General features: G+C 46.6%; 1 protein-coding gene across 4 annotated transcripts; it reads right to left on the bottom strand.

Annotated features, from left to right (window-relative positions):
- Positions 1–2,887: 2,887 nt before the first annotated feature.
- On the bottom strand, positions 2,888–18,392 carry LOC133397783 (H(+)/Cl(-) exchange transporter 5-like). 4 transcript variants are annotated; one of them, XM_061669087.1, is made up of 19 exons: positions 18,317–18,392; positions 17,945–18,023; positions 17,352–17,397; positions 17,156–17,284; positions 15,713–15,876; positions 15,463–15,562; positions 15,194–15,381; positions 14,418–14,540; positions 11,831–12,037; positions 10,582–10,662; positions 10,283–10,517; positions 10,038–10,213; positions 9,827–9,967; positions 8,513–8,699; positions 5,643–5,836; positions 5,425–5,574; positions 4,532–4,637; positions 4,231–4,447; positions 2,888–3,456 (listed from the first exon to the last, which is right to left on the bottom strand). In XM_061669087.1, exons 3-19 carry the CDS (start codon positions 17,386–17,388, stop codon positions 3,366–3,368), a joined length of 2,526 nt encoding a protein of 841 aa, XP_061525071.1. In that variant the 5' UTR covers positions 17,389–17,397; positions 17,945–18,023; positions 18,317–18,392; the 3' UTR covers positions 2,888–3,365. The 4 variants fall into 4 exon arrangements, with proteins under 4 accessions (XP_061525071.1, XP_061525073.1, XP_061525074.1 ...); XM_061669089.1 differs by having other exon boundaries at positions 5,643–5,785; XM_061669090.1 differs by lacking the exon at positions 9,827–9,967.
- Positions 18,393–18,923: the final 531 nt, after the last annotated feature.

Here is an 18,923-nt window from a genome sequence, read left to right as displayed (position 1 = left end):
TCATCCGTCGGTGATGCGACACTTTGGGGTGTAGGGTGACTCCTCAAATTGGCGTTGGCGCAGCCAAACGCTTAGAGCGCCTTGTAATGCTGGTCAGACAATGGAAGCGGCCCTGCGAACCCAGGATGACCTCGCCTCATTGTGCCCGCACGCCCCACAAAAAAAAAAAAAAAAAAAAATAGATCTCGGAGCAAGGTGACCAAATAGGTCCGAGTGATTTAAATGCGGCGCAGTACGCGAGTGAGAGTGGCGGAGCCTACGCAAGTCAGGTGGGTAATTCAAGCCCCATGTGAAGTGTCAGCCAACGCGGAAATACAAGACCGTCATTAGACACCGCTCACATTCCGCACGCACATCCGTCCCTCGCCTGAAAAATACCTCCTCGATTGTGTCAAGCTGTCGGCGCTGCTCCCTCCTGAGGGTCTACGAATCAAGCGCACCCCGTTTTGCGGCCCACTTCATTCTGTATTCTTCATGTTGCTAACTAAATGTATTTGGACAGAAAATCTGTTCCAAAATTGCAATTTTGGGGGGCTGAAACTAATGATTATTTTAATAATCAACTAATCTGTCAATTTCTTTTATTTTTTTCAATGAATCTGATTTTTTTTTTTTAATTTCCATCCCTTATTAAAAAACAGAACATTTTTCAAACTAACAGTGCAGAAAACGCACAAACATACAGTGATTTTGATCCGTAACATCCATCATTTTGTTTTCTAAAGTCAAAGCAGATGTTTGCAAATGTCTTTTTTTGATTCAAAACAAAAATAATCTGTCTGCTTTCATGGAGAACTACAGAAATTGGAGAATATTTACAGTGGAGAGACTGAAATCAGAGTTGGACATTTTTTAGTTAATGTCTCAAAAAAATGAACAGATTATCAAAATAGTTGATTTATTAGATAATCGATTAGTTGTCTCTTAACTGTTGCACCTCTACAAGTTTTCTTCACTATTTAGAGATATTACAAGCAAATTCCTTCTTATCTAATCGAGCAATAGCTGAACACTTCATTCCATCATTTTCCATGACTTCTGATTTCAAATTCAGTTTGTTGTTAAAACATGCACACAGTTGGACAACGTTTGGTGGTACCCCACTGGTAAATAAACAAAAAAGCCACAATGATTACTAAAATAACTTGAAAATGATTTATTTTTATTATAATAATAATAATAAAGTCGATAACCTAAAGTTAATATTTTATTGCACAGCTCTTAAGAGGGTATAAAATAAAAGCCTGCCCGTAACTCTCAAAGAGACTTAGCACGTCTCGACAGATATTTTGGCCCACTCTTCAACAGCAAAGTGTTTGAAACCTTCTCAGGTTTGAAGTTTCAGCTTCTTTCACACGTCCAATGGTATTCGAAAACCTCACCCAGATGTTACCAGAACATCGTCCCTGAAGCATTGTGGCTTGGAAATATGCATTTCAGAAAATTCCAGTCTCATCACTTACAAATCGTTTCACTCTCAATTGTGAGTTTTTCCATTCTTTAACCCCAAAACTCTCACCTGTACCTACTGTGAAACAAACAGTAGGCTCACTTACGTTCTGGGGTTTCTTTGCTCAATCCGGCACAGGGTGTTTTGAACCTGTGCCAGGTGGAAAGAAATCTCAAGACTATCAAGGCATTCTGCAGCCAACCCCCCCCCCCCCAGTGCCAGAAAGATTGGTGGCAGTTGCAGGTCATGGCTTTTCCAACAAGAATAATACACAAACCCGAGGAAAAAAATAAAAACTTTCAAGAGTCTTGACAAAAAACCGTTGGACTTGTGGCCTTCAAACATGAGCATGTTACAAACACTTTGCTCACGAAGAGTGGGCCAAAACAGCTGCAGAGACCTGCCAAAGTCTCTCTGAGAGTTCATCCTCAAATCTTTCGATTCCCTCCGAAGATTGTGCAATCAAAATCATTTTTCATTCGTTTGTTGGACCACAGGAGCGTATCGGGGCAATTGCGTCTACGTAATAATATGATGAGGTGATTATATACTTTGACATGATTTTCAGTCTTGATATTGCTCTGGGCGGCACGGTGACCTAATGGTTAGCACATCCGCCTCACAGTTCTGAGGTCCTGGGTTCAAATGCGGCCTCGCCGGTGTGGAGTTTGCATGTTCTCCCCGTGACTGTGTGGGTACTCTCCGGGTGCTCTGGTTTCCTCCCACATTCCAAAATCATGCCTGGTAGGTTCACTGAAGACTAAATTGTCTGTAGATGCGAATGTGAGTTGAAGTGGTCACTTGTTTGTACGTACCCTGCGATTGGGTGGCGACCAGTTCGAGGCGTAGCCCGCCTCTCGCCCGAAGTCGGCTGAGAGGGGGCGCCAGTTCGCCCGCGACCGAGCCTAGTGAGAAGCGGTTAAGAGAATGGTTGGTTGGATGGATGGAGTTTGCTCTGAAGGAAACCAGAAGTGAAAATGAGTTTGACACTCCTGCCCTTGACACTCATCCAAGAATGCAGTTAGCAATGCAGTCTGACATTCATCAACTGGGACCGATCGATCAATCAATCAGTCGGTCATTGTTGGGGGAATTCCTCAGATGAGTTTGGTGCGCAAGAATAGTTTTTTTCCTTGACTTTTTACTTCCTCTCAAAGGTCTCCAGTGAGCCGCGTCCGGGGTCACTGAAAGAACACCAGAATGCGAGCCGCCTGGCGTGTTTTTGCTGGCTGCGGAGAAGCGGATAAAGAAAGGAACCCGGAGAATTCCGCTGGACCTTTGAGGTGTTAGATCGGCACAGAATAATATTTGTTTTGAGTCTTGAGGAGATGCGCTGTTAAGTCTTGAGGAAATGCGCTATTTCAATTCAGTGGCCTCGTGTAACAAGGAGAAACAAACAGAAATAAAGACAGACACACAAACATCAAATTATGTCAGAGAAATAATTTAGTGGGACAAACCGTTTGACATAAATGACATGATTGCATTTCTTTGCTCATTCCCTCAAAACGCTGTGTGTGTGTGTGTGTGTGTGTGTTTCTCACACTAAACACGTCTCAGGCCTCGAAAGAGGAGGGGCAGCTCGAGAATCCATCGAGCCCGAGTCGAAGCGCTCTGTCTGGGCTCGTCTTGACAGCCACAGGGCAGGCACCGACATCTTCCGACTTTATCTTCTCTCAAGTCCTGCATTCTTCTATATGCTCACAAATCCTCCGCAGGCTGGACGAGGAGGAGGGAGAGGAGGAGGCCCCTCACTCCTTCACACGGAACCAAAAAAGAGGTTGACGACATCAACGAAAATGGAGCAGATGTGAAATATTCCAGAGGCCTCCACATGACATTGGGGATGAGTCTTTTCTTTTTTTTGTGCTCCCAGACACCCAACCAGAACGTGTCGTGGTCACTGTTGTGTCCTTCAGTTGAAGAGAATGGAGTCGGGATCTCTGTTGGCTATCTGCGCCATGTGTTTGAGAATGTCCTTTTTGGTGATAATGCCCAGAAGCTTCCTAAGCACACAGCCAGACAAACAGGAGAAAAAATACAAGCGCAATGAGCCCAGGCCAAACAACAAGTCCACCACAGGAGCCCGTCTCGGGGCCTTTTCGGCCTCGCTTGGAATCGTGTTGACCAAAGGGAAGTCAAGTGTGATGGGGAAGGAGGACAAAACGAGCCCGACGAACCCACGCCGACTTGGAAGGAAAACACGAAAGTGCTTAGGGGAGAATTATGGTGACAGTAAGAGCTCTGACAGCCTGCCTTCCTGACTGCCTTCCTTCCTTCACTCATATGGAGCGACTAGATTCCATGACTGACCCATGCCAGATAATTGACCAAAAAAAAAACAAAAAAAAAAACAACTGGATCCTTTTGGAAAACATCCCCCCCCCCACCCCTTTATTGTGCGTACCTTCAAAGACAGCTTCATTTATACAGACACAGCGATGACCAACGATGGCTACCACCTGCATACGCTTTCTTTTCAAATAAGTTTGCATTTGAGCAAAAAGGAAAACTCAGGGGGGTTAAAAACAAAACTGAGCCATTAAGCTTGGAAATCAGAACGTTTTTCACTAATCCTGCCAAACTAGAAGACACAAACGTGTTGTTCCAGCATATTGTCAGTTCACAAGTGCAATTGAGAGCAAAAAAAATAAAAGTACAAGTTCATTGCCATCGCAACATTTCAAATGTTGCACTAAATCTAATTTCACAACACTCGAACCCGCTGGCACAGAAGACTGATTGGCCAAGTCGGGGTTGGCGTGCGTGTGTGCGCTCACCCGTTGTGTGTGACCAGGCACTGTCGCAGGCCCAGTTTGCGGAAGATGTCGACGGTGATGTCCATGGGTGTGTGGTCCGTGACGGTGAAGGGGCTGAGGTCCAAGATGCCCCGGAGGCGGAGGTCAGGGGGGGCTTCGGGGGCCTGAGTGGGGGCGTGCTGGCTAAAGAGCACCCGGGATGCACTGACCACGCCCTCCTGCCGCTGACGGGCATTATCTGGACCAAAGTGAGAGCACAAACGGATTTTATTTTTTTTGACAACATGGACACAGATACACAAACAAACGCATACGCACGCACCAATGGATATGAGCAGATCTCTTCGGAGCACAAACCCCACCAACCTCTGGGACTGCTGTGAGACGACCACAGGAAAGCCGCTGAAGCGTGTGCTCTCCACCAGCGCCTGCGTTTCGACAAGGTCACCCAGGGTCACGTCGACGTCAGGGAACACGCAAACACCATTCGCACACAATTCAGAGGCTTCTCTGATGACCCTTTTCTAACCTGAGCACAGACGGGGACAACGAAGAAACTCCACACTGGAACCCCCGAGCTCAAAAGTAGGAGGAGAGGCGCTACTCGCTCGGCCAGCGTGCTTCCTCTCAGTCAAATCATTTCAGGGAAAGGGCCGAGACGACAAGTGGATCTCCAATTGAACTCTTGCAAATCCAAGTATCCAACTCACTGATTGTGACCTCACCCGCAGCTTGACCGAAAGCAGTTCAAATACTTTGTTACTGTACTTTTGTCAGATATTCAGGTAGCTGTACTTTACGTCATTATTTATATTTTTGGCAACTTTTACGCCACTACAGTTCTTAAATAAAACTTATACTTTTACTCAAACCTCAGCGAGGACAAAAGAAAATCCAAAGAAATTGTTTCTTGACGTAAAGCCAATAGCGCAGTCCCGCCTCTGTTCATGTGGTTGCCAACAACAAAATCCACACATCTTCCAGAGGAGCCCTTAGCTGTGTTGTAGAATCCTCAGCTACCATGGGCCCCCCGACGTCATACAGAAGCGACGGTTTCTGTTGTTGGAATACTGAATTCCAGCGTAGGGGATGTCAGAACTTATGATTTATAGGTTTAAGTACAGCAAATGTCAGTTCATTTCTTTCTACTTGTACTTTGGCTCAAATGTGGCTTTCGGGTACTTTATCCAAGACTGCAAGCGACGGCGTGCGTACCTCCACCTGACCCAGCGTCATGCCGTCTTGCGTGAGCACGGCCAGGGCGGGGTCCGCCCTCCTGGGCCTCATCACGTCTTCGGCCAAGCTGCTGTGCTCAAAGTCCTCTTTGGGCTCCAGGAAGGGGTAGCCGTTGAGGCGGATGTGCGCCTGATGGGAGCGGGAGCAAACTCTGACCTGGAACTTGGAACACACGCAACGCGCACTCGCCGCCTCACCTCGTAGATCCCCTCGCGCCCAAAAGCGTCCGCCACCCACTTGCTGGTCATGGTGGCGGCCATGAGCGGCACGATGTACTCCAGGCCGCCCGTCAGCTCAAACATGATCACCACCAGTGACACGGTCATGCGCGTCACGCCGCCTGTGGACAGGAAGGACCACGTCAGAAGAGACCCGCAAGCGTACAGGCGGGCTGGAAAACAAAAGGAGACCAAACATTGAGGCCGTGCAGTTACAGTAGGGCAAACTTGGCCCACTGACAACCACCTGACCTTGTGTGCAGGAAACATGCACAGTGAGTAGGCTGTACATCAACATAAACTAGGCAGTGAAACATACTTGAAGGGAACAAAATTGTAATACAAAAATCTCACTTATCGGTGACATTGTGTGATATCTGGTAACATTCAAACGTTTCAATGTAAAAAAATAAATAAATAAAAAAAATTTGGATTTATAAAAGTGACCATTTCTTATTCAACTTGTTGTCGACATGGAAAATAATCTTTCAAAAGAAAAAGTGTGACACCTTGTAACATTCAACTTTTGTTGCATTTGTATTTTCAATTTCCCACCCAAAACAGCGTGCTAATCTAGCTTCCAACATGGTCACTTTTTCTCATCACGTTTTCATGCGGGCTGTGTTTCATTTCATCATAAATGCAGAGGGCCAATAAAAAACGTGCAGCAGACGTTAAAATCCATGCGTGCATCTGTGAGTGCGTGCGGACGACGTCCGCATGTTGCAACATCGGCTGACCTGACAAAATTGTGCAAGCCGCACTGCCAAAAGCCTCGGCGCGTCGATGCGAGCCATCAATCGCGTTTCCGGCAGCTTCCCGCATGACTCCTCGAGACGCAGCAGCGCACTCTAGTGACCGGAGTATGGAAGTACACCTGTGCCATCTACGTGTCCAGCATATAAAGACAGTAGCACTGTCGTGGCCTTTTTCGTCAAATATAGGTGTGTGTGTGTGTGTGTGTGTGTGTGTGTGTGTGTGTGTGAGTGTGTATACTGCATGTGAGTCAGTTGGCCATTTTGTGGCGCTGCTGGACTATGTCTCGAGTGTAGCTGCGTGGAAAGCATTTTGAAAAGTAGTCAACCAGCCACGGTCCCTAGAAAAGCAATATATCCCATGACAGACTGAGCAAATACAAAACAAACTTTGATTTTGGGAAGGAGACCAACTCAAAGGGGCGCCTCGAAAATATCGTGAATGTAGGTTATGTGGCCTGCTTATAGCTCAACGGATCCTTTTTCCACACGACTTGTTGCTGCGGACAGACGCACCGCACAGCACTCCAACTCTGGCGCGATGGCAAAGAGCCAAGGAATCCATCCATCCATCCATTTCCCTCACCGATTATCCTCCCGTTGGGTCGCGGGCGTGCTGGAGCCTATCCCAACTGACCCTGAACAGTAGTGTCATCCCAAATACGCATGCATGCAAACGCATTATCGTTCGCCACTGCCTGTTGTATCAGGTGCGTTGTTTGAGAGTCTGTGTGACGTTTTTTCGTGAAACGGTTGCCGCGTGGCGCTAGTCAATTTCGCATTCGTCGGCCACCAAAAGTGGGTGCAAAAATAATAATAAATAAAATAAAACAGTGTGGCAGAAGTGCTGCGTGAGTTGCTTGAACGCTGCTGCCGTAAGTAACGTTCATTTGATCATTTGCTTTGTCAAGTCTACTTCACGATCGACCTCTGTGTTCTACTGAGCAGTTTGCTTTCAACTGTGGCTTTTACAAACTGTCCAAACAATAAATTACAGACGTATGTGTGTGTGTTTTGTTTTTCCTGTATTGTTTCCCCCCTATTGCAATATATATCGCAGGGTTAAAAAAATATCCCAATGTCATTTCTTTCCAATATCGTGCAGCTCGATGTGAGCTCATTTAATACAGCCAAGCGTTGCGAGCGAGAACCTATGCGTGCTGTTTGTCGAGGCTGCAGCATGACGTCGCTACGACGCCTCCATATCATGATAGCAGGCGGAAACTAATTGCAACCTATCAAACGATTCCTTTTTACACACACATCTTGTCTCCTCACACACGCACGCAAACACATACCCTGATAAATTAGCATCATACCATTACAAGCCTACTCCATACATAATCCACATTTTTGGAATAGTCAATATAACATGATTAGAAATTGTATTCCTCCTCATCCTTAATTCTGTTCATTCTCTATTTGTTGCAAGAGATACAATTCTAGTGGTCGACAGGTTAGCATTTCTGAGGACCCGGGTTCAAATTCGGCCCCGTGCCTGCGTGGGTTTTCTCCGGGAACTCCGGTTTCCTCCCACATCTCAAAAACACGCAGGCTAAATTAAATGGTTGTTTATTTAGATGTGCCCTGCGACTGGCTGGCGACCAGTTCGGCTGGGTACCGCGCCTCTCGCCCAAAGGCAGCTGGGATAGGCTCCAGCACGCCCGCGACCCACGTGAGGAGAAGCGCTATGGAGATACAGTTCTTTTCATGTTGTCTTCAAAGGGCAAAACGAAGGCCAAATAGTCTTTACTATTGAAGTTGTATTTCATAGTTTTATATGTTCCACACCAAGTTGATATGACTGGACTGTATTGTTATTTATGTGTTTCATTTGACACATAAATAAATGCACTAAACGGCTACGTTGCCATAAATGGGCTTCCAGAGGTGAAGACAATTCAGAGGATGGCGCTCAAAGCATCGTGTGTAAAGTCTTTCCTCTTTCCCCCCCCCCCCCCCCCCCCCTTCATTTTGCATTTCCGCATCTTCTCAAAGCACAACCGAGACGTCATCCACACATCGTCGTACTTGTCCTGAAATTCCTCCCGACCAATCAGATCTAGCTAGTAGGTAGATACGCCGTCGTCTCACCGAGGCACGCGGCGGCGCCCACCATGGCGTAGAGGCCCGGCGTGATGCAGTCGGTGCCGGGCGAGCACCAGCCTCGGAAGAGGAGCCAGTCGCGGTTGTAGTAGGCCAGCTGCTCCATGCCCACGCCCAGCAGCCTCCCCGCGATGGCACCCACCGCCATGCTGGGAATGAACAGTCCTGACGGAACCTGCGCATACACACACACCACAGTGACTGCATTATTACTCGCCAACAGATTTCCACATCTTTTTTCTTCTTGAGTGAAGTCTTCATGACCACAAGCAGTGGCTCACAGCTCACGTTCGCAAACTTTTTGGTTTTCCAAGGACCCCCTCGTAATCCAACTACCACGTGTACCCCGAAATGCCAAACAAATTAAAAAGTTGCCTTTTGGGGGGAAGAAAAATGACATTAAAAAAGTTACAATCAATTCATATTTTGTTCGAGTAAAAAAAAGTTGCCGTTATGAGAATAAAGTTGTGTATTTTAGGATAAAAAGTGGTGATCTTAAGTTTAAAAACGGAAGAATGTCATTTTCATAAGTCAACTTCAAAATTACAACTTTACTCTCATATTATGCCTTTTATTCTACAAGGGTTGCTTTGAAAAAAAATACAGCCTTTGTTCTCAAAAACATGGGAACCCTGCAATCCTGTCACGATATGCCTTTTTTTCTTAAAAAAAGGGTTAGGACATAAAAGCACATTTATAGGAGGATATGTCACAATGCCGGCACAGTGGACGACTGGTTAGCACATCTGCCTCAACAGTTCTGGGGACTGCCTGTGTGGAGTTTGCATGTTCTCCCCTTGCCTGGGTGGGTTTTCTCCGGGCACTCCGGTTTCCTCCCACATCCCAAAAACATGCATTAATTGGAGACTCTAAATTGCCCGTAGGTGTGAATGTGAGTGCCAATGGTTGTTTGTTGCTATGTGCCCTGCGATTGGCTGGCGACCGGTTCGGGGTGAAACCCGCCTCCTGCCCTAGCTGGGATAGGCTCCAGCAGCCCGCAACCAGCGTGAGGATAAGCAGTAAAGAAAATGGATGGATGGATGGATGGATATGTCACAATTATGGCAGAGCTTTTAATGAGTCCAAAGGTAAGGTAGGAATGAGTCATGATGTTTGTTTTATTGGTTCCCATATGCAAGTGTGCACTTTCAAATGAAATGAACTCAGTTTGACAACCAGTGGGTTAGGTTACTCTGAAGCAAAATAAGAACAAAGAAAGGGGAAAGTAGAATGAAATTACCATCATCTGTCTCCATAAAACGCATTTGAAACGAAGGAAACAGAAACGTGCGTGTGTGAGACCTTCATGCCAAACGTGATGACGGTGATGACCATCTTGAAGAGCAAGGCCAGAGCCAGCTGCCACAGAGCGGTGTAGAGACCTTCCCCTGCTGGCCGGTCCGCCTGGCTGTCCCCCACGCCGGTTTGGGACGTGTTAGTGGGCTGGTGGGGGGGCGGCACGGCGGCACTTAATCCATCGCAACACAACAACAAGACAAAAGTGCACACCCACCTGTTTGTATCCGCAGAGCTGCGAGGAATCGAGCAGCGAGCAATCATTGAAAAGTTCTGAAATGAGCTCGGCTCCGCTCATCCTGGTGTAGCCGTTTGGGAAAGCCAGCAAGGCGGTCAGCGCCGCCACCAACAGGACCTCCATCACCGGGTAGTGGCCCAGACGGGTCGACTTGCCTGGTGGGGACGCACGCACGGTCTTAAAAACGCACGCACGCACGCACACACACACGCAGGAGCACTCACGTCTGCGGCACCACGCAATGTTAGCCTTGATGAAGAGCGCCCCCCACAGGCCTCCGAAAATGCCCAAGAGGACGAAGGGCGCCAGCTCCACCAGGTGCCAGGGAGAGTGAAACTCCACGTAGAACAGAACCAGTCGGCTGTTGCCAAACGGGTTGATGGAGCGCAGCGTGAAGGCGGCCACCAGGGCAGCAAAGAACGAACGCCACAGAGTTTTCAAAGGGAAGTAGTAACTCACCTGTGCCACGCAAGAAACACGTTTTACACACCTGGGCACGAAGAGTGAAACAAACACTCCTCACCTCCTCCAAGCTGAAGAGGACGCCGCCGATCGGAGCGCCGAAGGCCACCGACACGCCCACCGCCGCCGCCGCCGACAACACCTGAGCGAGAGCACAACGGGCAACTTTCACCGGGGTTGCGGCCGGCGGCCTTCTCAAACGCGGAGCCGTTACAGGGGAGGGGCCTCTCCTAATCCTCACGTCAATTAAATATGACCGCCACGTGCACCGAGAAATGCCAACAGAATGGAAAACTTTTTTTCTTTACTTTCGACAAATTCTTAGTCTTCATGTTCTGAGAATAAAGACGATCGTGTTTGTTCGAAACAACAAGCCATCACCTTTTGTGGGGAAACATTTTGTAATGTTACAAACCTAAAATCAAGTGAATTTCAAAAACACAACTTTACTCTTATAAAATTATGTCTTTTATTCTGGAATGGACACCATCCAGCCATCCATTTCCTGTACCGTTTTATCTTCACAAGGGTCGCAGGCGTGCTGGAGCCTATCCCAGCTGACTCCGGGCGAGAAGCGGGGTACACCCTGAACCGGTCACCAGCCAATCGCAGGGCACATATAAACAAACAACCATCCGCGCACACATTCACACCTAAGGACAATTTTGAGTCTTCAATCAACCTATCCTGCATGTTTTTGGGATGTGGGAGGAAAACGGAGTGCCCGGAAAAAACCCACGCAGGCGCGGGGCCGGGATTTGAACCCCGGTCCTCAGAACTGTGAGGCAGATGTGCTAACCAGTCGTCTACCATACCGCCAGAATGGACACCCTTATTCTCGAGAAGGACGACAGGATATTCTTGAAGAATTTAAGCATTTTGTTCATGAAAAAAATAGGACTTCATTCCTGTAAAAAAAAAAAAAACAAAACACTTTCTTCATTTGGAAATTTCAGATTTTTGTGATGATCCGTCACAATCAGAGCTATTAATTGGACCCGTGACGTGTAAGGTTGTAACACGGACCTCTCTCTCAGCTGAAGACGCGGAGTATGACGTTTGGACACACTATATACGAGCCTTCATATGTCGGGGGATACTCGTATCCAGTCCATTTGGCCGGGATTCAGCAGTCATGCGTGGCGTCTTTGTTTATCATAAGCTAAGGTGAGGAAAAGTCATTGGTTTCCTGTGCTTGTCCCCTTATGTAGGTATGCACTTTAAATGATACAAAATAATCATTGATTGCCATTTATGACTTTACCGACCCCCGAGCTAATGGCCGCTCTACAGTTTGTATTTAGGGCTACCTCTCTCCGCTTAGCCTCGTTCTTGCGGTATTTGGTGAAGAGGTGACAAAGGATGTTAGCGCAGCAGCAGGCTACGTGGACCAGCGGGCCTTCCTTGCCCAAGCTGAGCCCGGACGACACGGCCAGGACCAGCGTGACCGTCTTGATGATCAGCGTCCACTTGCCCAAGTACCCGCGGATGATGAAACCGCTCAGGATGGTTTTGATCTGCAGACGGTAGACCAAAGTCACAAGAACTGAGGAGACAAAAAAAAAAGAGCAAGACAACGTGGCCCCAGTATAACCCTGCAGTTGTCGCCACTTTTTAAACTTTCAATTGTTTTTACAGTGGACAACTAAGTCCTAATTTAGATCTCTGTGGCTTCAGTGCAGTACCATGCTAGGGCACAACATGCATGCACTGAGCTCTGCTGGAAGGCATGCAGCGTGATTAAGAGGAAGAAGAACAGGTGGCATAGTACCCCGTTTTGCCATTTTTTTGTTTGTTTGTTGATTCCATGCCGCAGCCTCAGAGTATTGCTGTACAAGGCTCGAATCAAGCGGTCTCACAAAATTCTAAATTCACATTTTTCACCTCATAAAACACATTGAAAAGCAAAACTGCCAATCACAGATTGTTCGCTGTGCTCAGCAGATGCACAGAAGTGACAACGCGATTACCTCGTTACCAAAAAGGTAGAAGTGAAGCGAAGCTTGGTTGCTGGCGCGGGAAGGGCAAAGCTGACTTCATAAGACAAATCCAAGAGCAAAAGATGGAAAATGGCGAAAGTGTGGGAGCATTTCATAGCGAAATGCAAGGAGAGCACCCGTGACCTTTCTCTCCGCCGAAGACGGCGAGTATGACGTTTGGACACACTCTATACGAGCCTTCATATGTCGGGAGGGTTCAGCCGTCATATGCGGCGCGGCGTCTTTGTTTATCATAAACACCGTATTTGGCAACCGGTTCAGTGCGGCCGCTGCCGCCATTCACGTTTACAGAGCAGCTGGTGAGTGCGCGAGGTGCATTCACGGACACTGCGTAAACGGAGCTGAATATGCTATTTTGTAATACTATACTATAACAATTGCAAAAATGGATTACTCGGTATATTATTTGTATCGGAATGCTTTAGTTAAAACATTGTACGATCACACTGTAATAAAATGGAATTCATTTTGTTTTGTAATATAAGAATAGATCAGATCAAATATTTTGTCAATACAGGCAGCCAGAGCTGCAATGACTTCAAAGTTATCAATGTCCTTTCACCATCGGTCCTGTCATACTGTGTTGCGTGTTTTTGTTTGCACATCAAGGACAAAAGGCTCGTTTTTGTTTTAATTCCTCATTTTAAAAAAGACCATTCACAACACGTTTTTCCTCATGTAGGGTAGGGAAAGCTGCAGATGGCTACCAATGTGGACTGAATGGGTGGCAACATGGGGGAAATGAAACGCCAGTATTTTGAGGGCAATAACACGTCAGCAACATATTGAGAGAGAAAGAACTATCAACTCGTTCATTTTTGGAACGGTGATCGAAACTTTTTTTACCGCGTAGAAAAAGAACTTTCCAAACACTGATGTTCCTTACATACAGGGAGGGTGCTTCAAAGTTTCGCTCAGTGTCGTCACTGTGACATATGGCCAGTACACGACCATCTGATCTGTAAGTCGCTACACTTTGAGTCGTGTCGGTGAAAAACATGGGAGGAAGAGGAATAACGAGTAAAATGGGTTTATGCACCCAAACGGAAGAGGGTTTCGGAGAATACTCGGATACTAAAGTATTCGATAGCTGCAACCGCACATTCAATTCCTCCATTATAGTGTCGTATTTTTGTTTCATAAAATTCCTGCTTCGGGGCCCTGTGCAATAAACCTGCAAAAAATTGCTTGCTCCTCAAAATTAGAAAGTTGCTCCTCAAATGAAGAAATGATTAGCAACACTGTTTCTCAAAGCATAAAACAATATTTCAAGCCTTGTTTGTATGCTCTGTTTGTATGTGTTGCTGCCCCGTGTGCGTTAAAGTATCAGCTGTTTGAAGGGTTACAATGACCCTAACACCTATGCTACAGGTAACTGCCGTTAGCACGTCTATGGCGTTTCCAATCACAAGTTAGCATTAAGCTACAGACTTTTGATATTATATGGTTTGGTTGTACACTTGAGTGTTTCGATATACAATGTTGAATTCTCTTTAGTTTTCTGCGTCAGTTTTATAGTCCACTTCAACTTCAACTTTTAAAGCAAGCGCGCTTTACCCCTTATTTGGAGAACTGGCACTGAACAAGCAACTCTTTCAAAGTGTCTTTTCTATGTTTAAAGTGTGCGTTTAAAGCATATAGGTGGTGTTTTTTATATTGTCTCTCTATATGGCAGATTTTCACCTGCTGTGGTTCAGGGTCTGGACAGTTTCCCCTGTAAAAACTGGAGTCGATTAGCCTGATGTACCTAATGTTATGGCCGTTAAATGTGCGCACAAAATGGCCTGCCAAGCTGGAAACGTCGCCGTGTATGCGCGCTTTGGGCAAAACTGACCCTTCAACTCCAGAAAGAAAAACACAAAGGCTTGAAAAGGAATGTTCTGGAGATTGGACTCACCTCAGGTATTCCCGAGCCGCACGCGTATGGAGCGAACGCCCGCACCAGTGTCACGGCCAGGAAGGCGAACAGAAGAGCCCAGAACATGTACATCATGTAGTTGACCGTGTAGGCAAAGGCCCCCTGAGGAACAGCACACACACACACACACACACACACGAACACGCCAACATGAGCGCAGGGGCCTTGTATACAGTTGAGGAAATCATTCCTCGATTTCGTAAGTCTACCCGCTAACAAAGACACTGGTACCACTTTGCAGCAGCCTTTCAGACACAAAATGAGTCAGCCCAATTTGTCTCAGATTTGAATTACACTGCATGTGCTAAATTGATGTATTTACATGTAGAGTGGACCCCCGCTGCATTCCACTACGCAAGTTTGGTTGAGCAGTCAACTAGTTTGAAGGTTTTCTTGGTGTTTACGGCCGTTTGTTGTCTCAAAGAGGCGCGACAATACAATAGGTACCACACATACTTGGACACAGTATATTGCCACAAGAAAAGTATTTTCAGACTTTTTCTGCCATGTGCGAGAAAAGGTCCTCCTCCCAGACTGTGCAAACCGAACGACGTTTGCAAAGGCAATCCTGTTCGCGCCCGATTTGTTGATCAGCTTCCGCATCAGTTTGTGTGAGCAAGCAAGCTTGCGCCCGTTTTTGCACTCGCAAGCCTTTCGTAAATGCGGGGCGCGGGGTGTCGTGAAAGCTCGCAGGCAAAGTCTTGTTTCCTCTCATTGAATAGGAAGCAAAACTAACGGTGCGAAACAGCCAGTACCTCGGCGGTCCCGGTGATGAGCTGGGCCCAGCTCTGCCACTGAGGACAGCGGTCTCGCTCCTGGAAAGTGGTCTGGTTGGACGTCCAGCAGCAGTGTTCGTGGTTGAACCAGAAACCCGCCAGACACACGCCGCCCTTCATGTCCGTCAGCCAGTGGGCGGCGATGTCGATGCCGCCCGCCACAGCGCCTGGCGGCGCGAAAGCCACGACGGCGAACTCTGGTCAACGGGAAGAGACCAAGGCGAGGGCGGAGGCCGGACCGCGCGTACCTGACATGAGGCCCACCAGAAGCATGAGCAGCCAACCCGAGAAGGCGTCACTGACGCTGAGCAGCAGAGCCGACACCGACTCTTTGCTCTTGTTGCTAATCTAAACAAACAAAACAGACACAAAAGCAAACCGAACACCTTCAAAAACATATCACAAAAGAGCCGCAAACACAAACATACACATAAAAACACCCAAATAAAAAGCCCAAAACAAACCCAACCACCCAAAAGAAACAAGGCCAGAACGGACCTCTCGGTGCCGGTCGCGGTCCTTGCTCTTCTCGCGGACCCAGTCGATGGTGTTGAAGTCCTCGTAGGTGCCCACACCCGGCACCGGGTCCTCCAGGAGGTCTGCCGGTTTGCCGACGCCGTTCACAGCTCTGCCACCCCCGCTGCCGTACCCCTCGTAACCTCCTGGGGGAGCCAGATGGACGGAGGCACTGGGTCACAACAACAACAACAACAACAACAACAACAACAACTGTTCCCCTCTTCTTTGTCTTTGCGTTTCCATGGAAAGGCCTTTGCGCATTTCTTCCAGATTCTCGATATCCAGCTTAAGGTCCGTGTACTAGTATGCTCTTTGTTCTCACATGTACAACAACGGTGTCTTACTAGTCATGTTTTTCCACAACAGTATGACATTTCTACACACAAGTAAAACATACTACTCAGACAATGGCATTTTACTAGTGAGGCAAAACGACTAGTACTACTTAGTAGGGTACAGGAGGCTACGAGTGTGTGACACATGCCTTCTAGTTGGGCCTGGCAGTGTTACTCGTGCAGAAAAGCTGTTTACTATTCCAGTTTAGTTGTGTATAAGGAGAAGGCCAAAAGTGGCACTATTAGTGGAAAAGGCTACGAGTAAGACAGTCGTATGCTGGATTGTCTTTCTAATGAGGACAAAGAGCGCACTAGTATATGGACCCCAAGCTGGAAATCATTTCTCGTCATTTGGGAGTCAGGAACGATGAATCAATGCAAACACAGTTACTGCGTTGGCAATCACGAACTAATTCCTCAAATGGATTTGAAGTGGACCTTTTAAGGAACTATCAAGTTGACACGGCCAACCCACCCAGACTTTGCTTTTTTCAGTTCACTGCGGAGGAAGTGAAAAAACAAAAAGACCGACCGGACCAGTTCCACAACTTGGATTCAGCTCAACACTCCTACGACTAAAACGTGGTCTGGACGAGACCAAAGGAAACGTGAGCCTTTGACCCAAAGGATCTCCGCGCTCTGCTCGTTATCTTTCCACCTTTGTACACAGAGCGCTCTCACACCCAGCACGTTGTCTGAGCTCTTCGTCCCGCGGATCCTTCTAGAGCCCAAAAGGTGAACAAAAAGGAAACTAGACGAGTCAAAACCAAGGCGAAATGTGGTCGGACCTGCTCAGGAAGAAACCTTCCAGAAACAAAATAAATAAATCGAACTGAGGCTCACACGCAGCCATACGTCGAGAAGTTACTTTGACAACGCTCGGCTACAGGTGGTGCTATTGATGCCAAAGTCTAGGCCATATTAGCCAATCAGAAAGCCGAACGGTCAATGGTCAGAATGGTCCGAGTGGACCGACAGTGACGTGGACACATGGTTAATGCCACACTTGAACACTTGTCACATGAGGCCGTTTTCAAAATAACAAAAATTACAACGCCGGGGTCAGGTTTGCGTCAGTGGCGAGTACCAGAACTGAGTGGCGGGACGTCGTCCGTGGAAGAGAAATCCAGCGTGACCCCGCCGATGTCCACCATCTCGTCGTCGTCGTCGTCGTCCTCGCCGCTGCTGCCGCCGCGGTGCTCCATGACGGTCGCGCCTGTCATGTGACCACACCAAAGGTCAGATTGGGGTCAAAGCACTGCAGACATGACCTCCAAACGCACCATCTCCACCAAGCCTTGCGGACCACATGTGGCTCATTGAAGCGTCCTTGTTCATAGACGTGTGACACCGAAGACAAAAACATAACAGAAGACGTCTGTCAGCGGTGTCGAAAGTGCAGATGTTACTGGCAAGTAACAGTCGTTCTACCAGGCCACTGAATTGTCTTTCTCGTGAGGATGCGTACTAGTACATATAGTCACTTCTAGATGGAAATCAATTCGAGTGATTAAGGAGGTAAGGAATGATGAATGATTGCAAACGCAATCATTCAGTCATCCCTGACTCCCAAATCACTACAAAGGGATTTTTCACTTTTTTCGAGACTATCTACTGTAGGTCCCTCGTCGAAGTGGCCAATCCAACCCCACTCAGCAACTCTGACAGATTGTCATTTTTGGGAAATGCCAACATTTGCATGAAAGAATATGTTGGGAAAAGGCAGATCTCGATGAGGATTTGTTTGAAACAGGTCAGCTCTCACCGGGCAATGGCTAGAAAAGGACACGTTTGTCGGAGAGAGACAAGTGGAGAAGACAATTTGTTGGAAAATGCGAATGCAGGAGACAAGTGACACGTTCAAGGCACATCTTACCCGTGGGAGAAGACAATGTCGGCAGGCCGACGAAGTCTCGTGACTCGGATTCAGTTCCAAGTCTTCGGATCTTCGTCTTCTGTAAACGAAAGAAAGCTGCTAAACCGCTAAAATCTCGCGTCGTTGTCGCCCGTCATAGAACAGCTACAAATCAAGTGAGGGGCCCTTAACGTTCATAGAACGAAACCTTTGGTTCAGATGTGTCCTCGTCGTCTGTGTTGTGTTTTTCTTCTTAAATTAGCTCACTACTCGCAGCTAAACACGCGCACAAACAGTTGTTGAGTTTCAACAAAACTGACATTTTTTCTCTTCAACCTTTAATACAATACACGTTGCCGTAAAAACTACAAAGCCCAAATATCTATGATTTACCTTTGACGTAATTTAATCCGTTGTCACTTGTTCAGCTTTGTTGTGAAGTCCTTTTACTTCCGGAAAGCGCGTCCGCCCACCTCTTGACAGGAGCAGGATGGCAGGAAAAGCAATCGAGTTCAGAGCCGTCGACGCCTCTGCAAGTAGGTCAGTGGAGCATTTGGACTCTTCGGCAGCGCCTTCATCAACATTGTTATCAAATACGGATTTTTACATCACATTCCTGTTTAAAGATTACCCTTTTCGGACAACGTGTCTTTTTCAAACAAATTCTCATCTCGTTTTGTTAAACCAATTTGTTATTCTTTAACAAATGTATTTTTCTAATTTTCTCAACTGCATTTGTAGAGCACTTTTTAAAAACACAGCTGACATATATATATATATTTATATATATATATATATATACATATATATATATATATATATATATATATATGTATACATATATATATATATATACATATATATATACACACATATAAACATATATATATATATATATATATATATATATATATATATACACATATAAACATATATATATATAAATATATAAAAACACACATATTATATATATATATATATATATATATATATATATATA

This window comes from Phycodurus eques, chromosome 23, assembly GCF_024500275.1.
Source record: "Phycodurus eques isolate BA_2022a chromosome 23, UOR_Pequ_1.1, whole genome shotgun sequence".
Lineage (NCBI taxonomy): Eukaryota > Metazoa > Chordata > Actinopteri > Syngnathiformes > Syngnathidae > Phycodurus > Phycodurus eques.
Note: the sequence above shows the minus strand (reverse complement) of the source record. Positions and strands in the feature narration are given on the sequence as shown.

What these genes read in the sequence shown, in the direction of transcription:
- LOC133397783 (XM_061669087.1), bottom strand. Translation starts at nt 17,388, where the DNA reads ATGAGCCACATGTGGTCCGCAAGGCTTGGTGGAGATG. An exon ending in ACCGCGACCGGCACCGAGAG is followed by an intron (nt 15,563 to 15,712) that starts GTCCGTTCTGGC and finishes TTGTTTGTTTAG; the next exon opens with ATTAGCAACAAGAGCAAAGA. An exon ending in TCATCACGTTTGGCATGAAG is followed by an intron (nt 8,700 to 9,826) that starts GTCTCACACACG and finishes GTGTATGCGCAG; the next exon opens with GTTCCGTCAGGACTGTTCAT.